This window comes from Ranitomeya imitator, chromosome 2 (genome assembly GCF_032444005.1).
Source record: "Ranitomeya imitator isolate aRanImi1 chromosome 2, aRanImi1.pri, whole genome shotgun sequence".
In the NCBI taxonomy this organism is placed as follows: domain Eukaryota; kingdom Metazoa; phylum Chordata; class Amphibia; order Anura; family Dendrobatidae; genus Ranitomeya; species Ranitomeya imitator.
The window spans coordinates 60,830,853-60,844,679 of record NC_091283.1 but is presented as its reverse complement, the minus strand read 5'-3'; the positions used below and the strand labels follow the sequence as shown (position 1 = coordinate 60,844,679).

The 13,827-nt window shown below is 48.1% G+C and overlaps 1 protein-coding gene across 4 annotated transcripts in view; it reads left to right on the top strand.

Annotated features, from left to right (window-relative positions):
• The first annotated feature begins 776 nt into the window (after nucleotides 1-776).
• CLASRP (CLK4 associating serine/arginine rich protein) overlaps nucleotides 777-13,827 on the top strand; it is a 40,740-nt gene continuing 27,689 nt past the window's right edge. For 2 of the 4 annotated variants that reach the window (XR_011317979.1, XM_069746830.1), the window contains exons 1-2: nucleotides 777-824; nucleotides 10,550-10,677. Coding sequence is in view for 2 of the 4 variants with exons in the window: in XM_069746830.1 (XP_069602931.1) it covers nucleotides 10,561-10,677 (117 nt within the window). In the remaining 2 variants the exon portion in view is untranslated. Of the gene's footprint in view, nucleotides 825-3,291; nucleotides 3,357-10,548; nucleotides 10,678-13,827 lie in introns of those variants that run through there. The other 2 variants (XM_069746831.1, XM_069746832.1) reach the window with 2 other exon arrangements.

The following is a 13,827-nucleotide window of genomic DNA, read 5'->3' as shown; positions in this document are numbered from 1 at the left end:
GCGTGTCTTTACTCCCCCTCCCCAGGTCCAGTGATGAGTCTCTGCCGCTGCTCCCAGTGTCTTTACTCCCCCTCCCCAGGTCCAGTGATGAGTCTCTGCCGCTGCTCCCAGTGTCTTTACTCCCCCTCCCCCGTCCAGTGATGAGTGTCTGTCGCTGCTCCCAGGGTCTACTCCCTCTCCCCCGGTCCAGTGATGAGTCTCTGCCGCTGCTCCCAGTGTCTGTTATTGTCTGCAGTACTAATGTCACATGGACAGCGCTGCAGCCAATCAGCTCAGCGGCTCACGGTCAATTCAGGCAGAACTCATATTGACGGAAGAGCTGTAGTCTACGCTATACAGACAGGGGGAGCAGGGCAGTCCTGGACCGAGGGAGGGGGGGTTCACTGGTTTGGTTAAAAAAAACTGCAGCCGGGGACGTGAGTTTTCTGAAAACGCCATTAACACAAAAACTATTCAAAGACAGTGGGTTATTTTCTGACCACACATCCCCTTGAGGCTTGAACACGACTAGTTGTTACAGCCACTATGACATAGTCCACAACTGTCATTACTGTAATCATTTTGGTCTCCAAAAAAATGGAGTCGTCGCCGGCCTGTAATTCAAAACAGTCACGTGACTCTTAGCCAATGAACGCGTTTCCAGTAAGTGGGGCGTGGCTACTTCTCGAAGGGCTAACAGGACTCTGGGTACTAACATGAATGGCAGCGCGCGGTGTATGACGTCACGCTGTGGGCATATACCCCGCCCACATTCGCCTTCACAGCATCCTGGAGAGTAGCTTTGCGGCAGTCGCATCATTTCCGGTCTGTAGGAGCAGGACCTGGTGAGGAGGGTTGTGCAGGGACGGGTGTTCTGGGCTCGGTGCGTCCTTGTGCATGGAGCTATGTGGTGGTGCTGTGTGGGGGATGGGTGCGGGGCGCTGACTGGGTAACAGCCGGGAGGCTCCCACCACGGGGTGATGCAGGGCCTGGGAGCTGCTGCCCTGACAGCTGTATGCAGCGTGTAGTGTGAGCACAGGGCGGCTTTATCAGTACATAATGCGTTCTGCAGATTGTATCTATCATTTCCGGGTGTTGCCTCTTATAACTTCCCCCGGGATGGGTCCAACCTCTTCATCTGCACTGTCCTGATCGGGAGCAGTCTGTGCTGTCCGGTCCATGCTGGGTACAAAGATTGGGCTGGTGTACTGTGGTTACACAGAGCCTGAGTGCAGTGGCTTCTAAAAGGGGCTGTCCACCATTTTATAAGTTATATAGGGGCAGAGACCCTGATTCCAGCAATGTATCACTCACTGGGCTGCTTGCTACAATTTTTATAAAAACACTTTTCCTGCTGCAGACCTAGCAGTGTGTGAATGCTGAGCTGTGTATAACCCCGCCCATGCCACTGATTGGTAGCTTTCTGCCTATGCACAGTGTACGGAAAGCTGCAGGGTTAAACACAGGTCGTGAATATGGAGGACTACCTGGCAACGGGTTTCCTAGTCCTCTAATGATGATCTGTTGCTGATAAAAGTGTTTTGTTTTTTTACTATAAAGACTACAGCAAGCAGCCTAGTAAAACACATTGCTGGATTAAGGGTTTCACAATCAAAACTATATGCATAAGTGATTCTTCCAGCAATACCTTTACCTAGATAGATGGTTCCTCCCTCCCAGCGCTGCCTTCTCTTGCTTCACTGATGGCTCCTTTGCCTGTAGTCACATAGCCTACAGTCAAGCATGAGGAGGCAGAGCGGGTGGGGAATAGGTATTGCTGGAGCCACATGTATGTATGTATGTATGTATGTATGTATGTGTGTACGTACAAGGGGGCATTCTTTGCGTCTGGAGGAGAGAAGGTTTTTCCACCAACATAGAAGAGGATTCTTTACTGTTAGGGCAGTGAGAATCTGGAATTGCTTGCCTGAGGAGGTGGTGATGGCAAACTCAGTCGAGGGGTTCAAGAGAGGCCTGGATGTCTTCCTGGAGCAGAACAATATTGTATCATACAATTATTAGGTTCTGTAGAAGGACGTAGATCTGGGGCTTTATTATGATGGAATATAGGCTGAACTGGATGGACAAATGTCTTTTTTCGGCCTTACTAACTATGTTACTATGATGCATACATACATACATACATACATACATACATACATACATACATACATTTTTAGGGAGACGTCACGTCATCCACTTTCATCAAGATAGAATAGTCGCTGATTGAAGGGTTCGGAGCGACACTGAGTGCAAACTGTATTCACCCATCAGACCGGACTGTGTAGTTTCCATGCAGTGTGGGGCATGTATTAAATATTTTTTTGGGTGGTATGCAGGGGCACCTATGAGGGTATAAAGGGCTTCCTGTTGAGATTCCCTGCTGTTTGCATGGTGTCCAGCAGCATGTTACGGTGGCGACACGTTTGCTCTTTGGACTAATGTGTTGTCTGTAACGACTTCTACATGACTACATTAATTGTGGAAATGTTTTGATATTAACACGTCTGATTGTGGAGAGTTTTCGTAACTTTGTGTATTAGCAGATAGCTACGGGGATTTTCTTGTATTTTCTGTCCCAACTGCAGCTCTGTCGGGATCCTCCCATAGATAAAAGCAGCGTCGTTGTCGATAACATTTCTATTTTGCTCATTCTTTTTATGCAGATTTGTAATCTCTTGTTTGAAGAGCAGATTTATAAACTTGTTCTGCCAGTTTTACACATGAGATTTGGTGCCAGCCCCATATTTTCCCCTTACTTTTGTGGGGGTGTCTTGTCCTGTGACTCTCAGGCTTTCTCCACAAACATCCACTGGATCAACCACAATTTGTGGACTTCATTCATTCGTTCTTGCATTCTAAACTTTTCTGTGACAGAATGGATTGTATGAATCCTATGTCATCACACCTTTGATAATCTGCATGGGAATTTTACATTATTACTATTAGTTAAAATTGACAGTTGCCCGTTAAACAACAATTTGCAACTTGTTCTAAAAAAAAAAAATATATATATATATATTTTCTATTCGCCACGACAGCACCCACTAGAGAGAGGGGATCCGCCCCTAGGAACAGGAAACCTACAGAGAGATAAAAGGGGCGGCCCCCCCTCGCTCCTCAGTTGGTTTCCTGTTCCCAAGGAGGGAACCCTCAGAGAGAATCTCTGCAGCTAAGAAGAGGAAAAGCTCGCCTGGAACACAGCCTGTACGTCTCTGTTGAGCGACAGGGGCCCCAGAGCGAGCATCAGAGACGGGGGTTCCTGTTGGTTCCCCCCTCATCTGGATACATCAGCATGCCGGGATCACAACAGTCTCCCTGTTGGGAGACCGTTGGTTTTTGCTCCACCGCCTAAAGAATCCCCGTCAGCACACCAAGTAAGTGTCGCTATGGAAAGCGCTTACCCTCCGGCCACAGTGGGGCATGAACGGCCGCGGTAGCAGGAGCTTCTCTTCCTCTGCAGCATAGAAGGAAGACGCGCGAGCGCACATGCAGGCGCTGTATGGTCGGCGTACCCGGATGTAAAGAGGAACTTCCGGGTATGCGGGGTCAGCTGAGCGTGCTGGCGTGGACGCCTTGGCGCTCAACAGCGGTGGAGAGGACCAATAAAGTTGGTCAGGTAAAAAAAAAAAAAAAAAAAAAAGGGGGGAGGAAAGATGGGGGCGTGTATCCCTTGTAAGAACGGCACTATATAAGGCTGAAGACACATGGCACTGTGCGCACCATGTCGTCTCAGGAAGATATTGAGCGCCCACTGGAGGTTGTAATCCTGCCTAGTGGTGATGCTAATAAGAAAATCAGCGGACACTCAAAAATGAGTGATTCCACGGATAAATCAGGGAAAAAATCGTCCCGTTCCAAACCCCAGGCCGACCAGACAACTCTGCAGCCGGTATATATTTTATTTTCCGGATAAGTGTATATATAGCTTCATATCTCTTACAGTAGTCTCCTCTGCTTGTGTCTTTTTTATAGGCTAAGCGGACGTCAAAATCTAAACATAAGCAGTGTAAGATATGTAATGAGCCCCTACCTGACTCATATATTAAGGAGCTATGTCAACATTGCATTGATAACACTTTACAGCAGGAGAGTTCGGTCAGGATGAATGACATACGTCTCATGATCCGGGAAGAGCTTCAGTCCTTGAGGGGTAGTCCGGCGGTTAATATGGAAAGGAGAAGTAGAAGGACTCTTTCACCTATAGCCGACACATCAGCAGAAAGTGGAGAGGTGGACTCAGACATCTCTCAGAGATTGGATTCCTCGGAGGAGGAAGATTATGTCTGTTTTCCTACAGACAATGTAAATAATTTGGTTAAAGCTGTAAGAGGAACAATGGGGGTGTCAGAGTCTAAAGATCCCCAGACACCACAGGACATCATGTTCGCAGGTTTATCGCAGCGAAAGGGCCAAGTATTCCCTGTGAATCAGGCCATTAAAGACCTTGTTAAAAAAGAATGGGCTAAAGGACAGAAGGGCTTTGTACCGGTATCATGTAAGAGGCGGTACCCCTTTGATGATGAGGACTTGGCAGTTTGGTCTAAAATTCCTAAAGTGGATGCGGCTGTAGCATCAACTTCTCGCCGATCCTCCTTACCCGTAGAGGATGCGGGCTCCTTGCCTGACCCCATGGATAGAAAATCAGACGCTCTGCTTAAAAGGTCATGGGAAGCTTGTGTCACGGCATTTAAACCGGCAATCTCAGCCACGTCCACTAGTAGATCTATGCTGGTCTGGCTGGAGCAGTTGGACCAAAATATTAAGAGTGGTGTATCTAGGGAGAAACTACGTGCCTCTATTCCTTTGATTAAGGGGGCGGCAGCCTTCATTTCTGATGCCTCTATAGACTCTCTCCGCCTAGCAGCCAGAACAGCCAGCCTCACTAATACGGCACGGCGCGCTTTATGGTTAAAGAATTGGAAAGGGGATGCCCAGTCCAGGGCTAAATTGTGTACTATACCCTGCCAGGGTGAGTACCTCTTTGGAACGGTCTTAGACGAAATTCTCACTAAGGCAGGTGAAAGGAAGAAGGGGTTCCCTAATCCCTTTATTCCTTCTTACAGAAGGGCGTTCAAGAAGCCACCATTCGGAAGGAAGGGAGGCTTCAGGGACCGATGGAATAACAAGGATTTCAAACAAAGAGGAAATTTGTTCAATAAGCGCCCCTTCAAGCCAGCAGATAAATTCCGCTGATTATATTTCACCGGTGGGAGGAAGACTAAAACAATTTAGTAAGCAGTGGAAAGACATAACGGTTAATCCATGGGCCATTGATTTAATATCTTCAGGCCTCACATTAGACTTTATTAGAAGGCCTCCGGACTCCTTCCTCCTTACCACCTTAAGATCCAGGCCTCAACAAGAGGCACTTGAAACCGAAGTTAAATCCCTCTTACTCAAACAAGTGCTGGTAGAGGTTCCATCTTCCCAGATAGGGAGGGGATTTTACTCTCCCTTATTTCTGATTAGTAAGCCTGATGGCTCTTTCAGAACTATAATTAACTTGAGAAAACTGAACTCCTTTATAAGACCCAAAACATTTAAAATGGAATCCATACGTTCGGCCATAAAAAATCTATTTCCAAACTGTTACATGGTAGTATTGGATCTTAAAGATGCTTATTACCATATTCCTATACACCATTTACATCAGCAATTTCTTCGAGTAGCAGTTTGTATAGAAGGGCAAATTCGTCATCTACAATACCGGGCAATGCCCTTCGGTTTATCTATGGCCCCAAGGGTTTTTACTAAATTGCTACTGGAAGTAATGTCCTTTTTACGGGTAAAAGATACCTTGGTCATTCCGTATTTGGATGACCTATTGATTGTAGGTAAGAACTCCCTACAGTGTGAGCAGAGGTTACAGGAGGTAGTGTCATCCTTACAAAACCTGGGCTGGCTGGTTAATTGGGAAAAATCTAGACTCCAGCCAGTAACGTGTCAGAAATTCCTTGGGCTCCTTCTAGATTCAGTTGACCAGATTTGCAAGCTTCCTGAGGATAAGAAAACTTCCATATTCGATAAAGTGTCCTTAGCGATCAGAAAGCGTAGTATGTCATTAAGGAATGTCATGTCACTACTAGGTTCTTTAACATCGTGCATTCCTGCGGTCCAGTGGGCGCAGTTCCATACTAGGCATCTACAAAAATTTGTATTGGATGAGGACATTAAAAATAGAGGATGTCTGGATAGAACAGTTTGCCTAACGTCAGAAGTAGTACACTCCCTTATGTGGTGGTTGAATCGAAAAAATCTTTCGAGAGGGGTTCTATGGGTAATCACCCCTTCTAGTATAGTGACCACAGACGCTAGTCCTGAAGGCTGGGGGGCACATTTTCAGGATCAATGGGTCCAGGGTCTTTGGTCCAGTTCAGAACTTAATAATTCCTCAAATGTCAAAGAGTTGAGGGCTATATACTACTCCCTACTTCACTTTCTTCCTCAGCTCAGCGGCTCACACACAAGAGTATTCTCCGACAACACCACTGCGGTGGCGTATCTGAACCATCAAGGAGGTACAAGGTCGGACAAACTCAGAGAAGTGGCTTCAGACATCATGGAGTTGGCCGAAGGTCATCTGCTATCCTTGTCAGCAGTGCACATCAGGGGCATAGACAATTTTCATGCCGATTTCCTCAGCCGTCACACTCTTCATCAGGGAGAATGGATGCTGAACAGGAAGTTTTTCAGATTAATAACAGCTCGATGGGGTGTTCCTCAAATAGACTTGTTTTCCACAAGAGCCAACCGTCAGGTCAGGAGGTTTGCCTCTCTATGCAGGGAGGACAAGCCGGACATACTCGATGCCCTCCAGGTACCATGGACATTCGACCTGGCCTATGCTTTCCCCCCATGGAATCTATTACCTATAGTAATAAGAAAAATAAGGGAGGAAGGCGCAAGAGTTCTGTTAATAGCCCCATTCTGGCCCAAAAGGCCATGGTTCTCATGGCTGAGGGCGATGTCAGTGTCAGACCCGTGGATTCTGCCTCAGTCCAAGGACTTGCTCTCTCAGGGACCATTCCTCCATCCTCAGGCAAAGGGCATGAACCTGACTGCCTGGAGTTTGAGAGGCAGTTACTAAGTATAAGGGGGTTTTCTAGTGGGTTAATTAACACTCTTATGAAGAGTAGAAAACCTTCAACTACTAGAATTTATGTTAGAATTTGGAGAAAATTTCTTCAATTCCATACTGCACAACTTTCATCTGAAGTTCCTATATTTCCAGTGTTGGAATTTCTACAAAGAGGTTTGGAATTAGGACTCTCCGTAAGCACTCTGAAGGTCCAGGTTTCAGCTTTAGGAGCTCTTTTTAATTATGATGTTGCGGGTAATAGGTGGATATCCCGATTTATATCTGCCTGTGAGCGTTCAAGACCAATTAGCATACCGCAGGTTCCTCAGTGGGATTTATCCATAGTCCTGGAAGCATTGACACAGCCACCGTTTGAGCCTCTCCATACAGCCTCACTAAAAAATATTTCTTTGAAAACGGTATTGTTAGTGGCATTACCCTGTTTCCCCGAAAGTAGGACCCCCCCGAAAGTAAGACAGGGTGGGGGTTTCGGGGGGGTCCTCCAATGTAAGGCCTCCCCCGAATGTAAGGCAGGGTTGGGGGGGCCGCTGTGAAATGTAAGGCCCTTACCTTTGGGCCGCCGCTGTCCCCCATTGGGTCCCCAGGCTCCAGAGGTGTCCTCAGGTGCAGCTGGGCGGGTCCAGTGCTCATGGGGTTAACTCGCCGTGTTAACCCCGCAATCCGCCCAGCTCAACAGCTCATTGGCCGCCCCTGCTCCCCACGTCACCGCCGGCCCCCGGCTCGAGCGCTGATTGGCCAATCAGCTCGAGTGCTGATTGGCCCAGCAGCTCGAGCTGTAATTGGCCGCCCCAGCCCCACGTCACCGCTGTTTCCCTGCTGATTGGCACAGCGTTCCCTGCAGCACAGGCCTTCCGCACCCACAGCCGCACCGCAGAGGAAAACGTCCAGCATTTAAAAACCAAGTAGGGAAACATGTACTGTATAGGGTATGGGGCTGTGTGCAGTGGGATACGGCACTGTTATGGTATGCAGGCAGAGGGTATACGGCAATTACCGTACAGTACCGTACCGTAGTGTGTACGGTAGTAACAAGATATTCTTGATACGCTACATTTGTTTTATTCTACTGTTTGGTGATGACCGACTCTTCAGCATGTTAATAAATGTTGATTTATTGGTTAAAAAGAAATTGTCATTTTTTTTTTCGGCTAATGTAAGACCTCCCCCGAAAGTAAGACAGGGTGGGACTTTTTGGGGTAAAATTAATGTAAGACAGGGTCTTACTTTCGGGGAAACACGGGTAGTTTCTGCTAGAAGAGTGAGTGATCTCCAGGCATTATCTATAGATCCTCCCTTTTTATCTGTAACATCAGATAGGATAATTTTGAAAACAGACCCTTGTTATCTTCCTAAAGTAGCCACTACTTTTCATAGATCCCAGGAGATCTTGTTACCTACCTTTTATGAGAACCACTCAACTCCAGAAGAAGTAAAACTTCATACTCTAGATGTAAAAAGAATTGTGCTAGCCTATTTAGAGAGAACCAGGGACTGGAGGAAGAGTAGGGCTCTCTTTGTGTCTTTCCAGGGTAAAACCAAAGGTACCAGAGTGACAAAGAACACATTATCTCGCTGGATCAGAGAGGCCATAATCCTGGCGTATAAAGCTGGAGGTAGAGATCCTCCAATGCATATAGGAGCACACTCTACAAGAGCCTTGTCGACTTCCTGGGCAGAAAGGGCGAATGTGCCAATAGACCTTATATGTAAGGCTGCAACTTGGTCTTCACCTAATACCTTCTATAAACATTATAGATTAGATCTATCCTCTGCTTCTGATCTGACTTTTGGGGTATCGGTCCTTGACTCAGTAAACCCACCCAGTCTATAGTCTCTGAAATTCTCTCTAGTGGGTGCTGTCGTGGCGAATAGAAAATACCGGATTACGTACCGGTAATGCTCTTTTATAGAGCCCACGACAGCACCCTTTCACATCCCTCCCTTTTCTGTATATAGTCGCACGTGGTGCTTCTTTGGTGAGGTGTAAATATTAGAAGAAAGTAGCATAAGGTTGTAAATATATATATATATATATATATATATATATATATATATATATATATATATATATATATATATATATATATATATATGAATATACCTGAACCTGTTAACTAAAACCTGGCGGCGGTTCCTCCTATTCTCTGTAAAACAACTGAGGAGCGAGGGGGGGCCGCCCCTTTTATCTCTCTGTAGGTTTCCTGTTCCTAGGGGCGGATCCCCTCTCTCTAGTGGGTGCTGTCGTGGGCTCTATAAAAGAGCATTACCGGTACGTAATCCGGTATGTCTCTCTTGTTATAAAAAAAAAAAAAAATGAAAAAATGAAGGGATTTTTTAGTTGTATATTTGTTGCCCGGGCTGGCCACTGATGTTGGAGTGGTAATTGGTCTCCTAGGCCAGGAGCCAGCGCTTACCAGACTTTTCCCAATAGAACTTGTAAGCGCTGCTCTGCAGCTAACCAGATCTCTGAATCCATCCAGTTTTTTGCCCGCGTGCCTCTCTGAAGCTGCAATAAGCAAAGCTGTCTCTGCTTGCAGCATTGGAGACTAAGTTGGGGTCAGCGTCTCAGCTATGCTACCGGTCCGAACTGTCAATCGATCAGGAGTACACAGCCGCCTGGCAAACAGGAAGCCTGGAGGAAGGGGATCCTTGGGCGATTGAAGATGAGAGTAATAGGGACAATTAATGGTCCTGGGATGCTGCATAGATTAAAAAATCTATACTTCTCCACACATAATTTCTTGTAACCGCTGCAGACAATCATTGACTGCTGATTGGTTGCAGTCTTTACATTTCAACCTATACTGGACGGTGCAACAATTGAGACCTCGTGGGGCCTCTGTCCTGAAGAGTCACAATGGCCGGTCCCTTTTCATGCCACTCCTGGCTTGATTGACATCCCATATGCCAGGATATCTGATGGTGGCAGACAAGACGAGGCCAGTACAGCTCACACCATTGCCCACGGGCCACAGCTGGCCTATAATGATGTGTTCTGGCCTGTGGGAGGTCAGGATGTGATTTTAGGAGACCAGCCAATATGACTTTTCAGGAGAGAAGGCATCGCCCTTGTTAGAACCTGTTCCCTTTCAGCAATAGAAAGTTCTACCGTATTCAGTTGGAAAGTTTCTATAAAGTTTCTGCACAGTCTGCATGGTGCCAACTTTACAAGGGGTACGATCACGTGCTGTGGAATTGGAGCAGATACTCTTTTTTTTGGCAATAATTTCCTCTAATGCTGAAATGAATGAATGGTGTGTGTGGTTGTTTTTTCTTCTTCTATTAGTCTAATTATATCACATTTATGGACATGACATCTTATATTCCCCATTTTACTCTAGGGGTAAGACACTTTTTTATTCTTATCTGTTTTTGATAACTCGTGCTGACTTTGTTGTATAGTTTGTGATATAAGCGATGTACGTAATTACCATATGTAATAATGTTTATTCTCTTCTTCCTCCTCAGTAAGTTGTCGGATGAAGACTGGATCGAGGATGTGGCATGAAGCTCGTAAGCACGAGCGGAAGCTGCGGGGGATGATGGTGGACTATAAAAAGCGGGCCGAGCGCCGGCGAGAGTACTATGAGAAGATCGTAAGTAGACATGATGGTTTTTTCTTTCTCTAAGTGAGGTGCTTATATAATATTCACCTTTGTCCACACGCCTTTTTAGGGTGTCATTTAGGAACCCTTCCTATTACATGTCATTTACATGTCTGGGTGTCAAGGTCCGTGATTTGTGGACTGGCCGCGGGTCTCCCGTCCTGAATACATCATCCTAAGGACTCATGCAGCTCTATTCAACAGGGTCCAAACACGGACAGCAGTACATGGGCTGGCCGCCGCTCTCCGGACCTGATTGTGACAGCCCTGTAGTAATGTATGAAGCTGTCACTCCCGAGTCCGTGCATTACGGTCTGTGGTCGCCCGTGTTGCAGGGACGTCTGCCTGAGCCCTTGAAGGCATATAGGAGGCTGTAATGTTTGGGTCGGGGTCTCTCATCTGACTCACTCTAGTCAGGTACTGGAGTGAGATTTCTGCCATAAAACTCATCACGAATTAGATGATCTGTAGCGTCGTTCCCCTGAACCTGGCATGGAAACTCAAGGTTTTCAACAATTTTGCAACTTTTCAAAGCTTTTACATCACTTTATTTTGGGCGTAAAAGCTTTGAAGAATCCGGGGGTGGTGGTGGCGGGGGGGGGCAATGTTATATCACATCCGAGCATAGACAACTCAAATGATGATTTCTAAAAGTAATTGCTGCTGTGTTGGTTTTCATACAGAAACAAGTTTACCTGTGAAACTGCAGGATTGGCCAGAAAATGACAATTAGTTCTTCCTCATTAGTTTTGTACTTTTTGCATTTTACTTTATTGCCATTTATACGTGGTTTTGGTCATTTTTATTTCTCTATCGCCTTTCATTGGGGGACACAGGAACCATGGGTGTATGCTGCTGCCACTAGGAGGCTGACACTATGCAAATAAAAAAGTTAGCTCCTCCTCTGCAGTATACACCCTACCGACAGGAAGTAGGATATTCAGTTTAGCTTAGTGTCAGTAGGAGGTGGACACGGGTCTTTCATTAGACCCTTATCTACCTCAATGTGCGTCGTTCCTTTTTAGGTTTTCCGGAGGGATACAGGGTGAGCAGTCACACCTGTATTCCCACTATGCGGACTATGAGTACGGCGTGTACTGCCACCCCGTATCCTCATAGATCCCTCTCCAGGACCATGATCCTGGCACACAAGCGTGCTCAGAAGTCCGGTCCTGGCTCCGTCCCCCACCCACTCGCCTACCAGAGCCTGTCGGTTGGAGGAGACGAGGACGTCCAGCTCCACGGACGTCTAATACCTTCAGGGCTTCAGGTTAGTAACGGAAGGCGTGGGATGTTTAGGTGAGTATTCCCTTCCCACCGATCCCCCTATCCCTCGATCTCTCTTCAAAGACAGTCATGGGGGGTCCCTGCAGATTCCCTGTTACAGGGGCGATCGTTAGACGTCTCTTTATTGGGAAGTTTTCCACACTGCGGCACTTTTTTGCTCTGTGCGGCGCCCTGTAGGCAGCCGCGCTGCCGTTTCTGCGGCTGCACTTTCCCCCTGACCTGGCGGTTTGCGCGGCAGCTGCACCGCTTCATGCTCGGCGGCCGCACCTTTACAGGCAGCGGCTCTGCCTTGTCTGCGGCCGTACCTTTGTTCCAGGCAGCTGCGCCGTTTACTCCGGCGGCCACACAGTTTGCTCCCCGGCGGCCGCACAGTGTTCCTGCGTTCTCGGGCGGGCTTTTCTCCCGCCCGTCTCTCGACTAGCTCCGCCTCCCGGCGCCATCTTGGTGCTCCTGGCCAGGCAATTAACCCTGCCCACTATCTCAGTATTCTCGAACCAGGAACGCCTTATGCCCCACTCCAAAGTGCGTGAATCCCGGCGTCCTCCTCACTTGCGGTCGCCTCAGCCCCACAGCTGGTCCCGGACAGGAGAGTTCCAGAGGTCTGCTCCTTCTGCCTGCACCGTCTGCCTGCATCCCTGCCTTTAAGGACCACTGAAGCGCATCACCTGCCGTGAGTAGCTCTGCTCTGCAGTCTGACACTCTCCTCTGCCCTTCTGTCCCCTAACCTTCTGGTCTCCGCTATGTCAGTCCTGCAGCAACCCGATTGATCCCCGGCCAATCCACCCGAGAGTGATACCCCCATCCCAGGCTGGGCCTCCTCTCTGTCTGTCGGTGGCCAATTTAACATGGGTGTCTCAAACCCTGGTGTCCGTGCTGGATCGGTTACCCCTGCAGACCCCCGCAGTAGCCACCGGGTCGCAGGAAGCTCCGTCCAAGCCCTCCAAGGCTAGCTGCAAAAGGTCCAGACAGGAACGCCGGTCTGAGTCCTCTTCTCGCTCCATCTCGCCACTCGGTCCTCCTCTGCGGTCGGCGTCCTCCCGATCCTCCTCCGCTGAGTCAGGCGAGGCTTTCTCTGATACGCCTTCGGAGGATAATTTGGGGCCGGATTCGAACCAAATCGCTAACATGAGAGATATGGTTCAAAGCCTCATTGGAGCGACCAATCAGACCTGTGGCATCGAAGATTCCTCTACGAAACCCGCAGATCAGGCGGTTTCGTTTAGATGGTCTAAACTACCTCCCAAGGTATTTGCTCCTCATCCTGAATTCGAGGAGCTTCTGGCCAGAGAGAGAGAGCGAATTCGACCAGACGTTCTCAAAGAGACAAACGTCTTGGAGTCTCATATCTCTTTCCTCCGGATCTCATTGCCAACCGGAATGAGAGGCGTTAGAGAACGACCTCTCCCCCTGTGGATCCGTCGGCTGCTAGACTTGCCGCCAACACAGTCCTTACGCTGTCCGGTTGGGCGGCTCTGAAAGATTCCATCGATAGGATCATGGAATCCTTCGTGAAGTCGGCTTTCGAAACTGCCCCATCATCCCAATGCCCGGCTTTGGCTTCCACTTGGGTTTCGAAGTCTGTATCTGAGGGGCTAAACAACTCCGTTGGGGCATTCAAGCTGGAGCTCCGTCAGGCCGGCTGGCGGAGCTTGCCACCCAGATTACTCATGCCGGGGAATAATTTGTTCCCTGGACGTCGCGTCTTCTGCCGCACAGGCGCCCAGTAATGTTGTTGCCAGCTGTCGCACTGTTTGGCTCAAGAGTCATCATAGAAGTCCCTTAGAGCCTGCCTTTTCAATGTTCACGTCCTTTCGGTTCCAAGCTGGACCAAATTATTAAGGACGCCACTGGTGG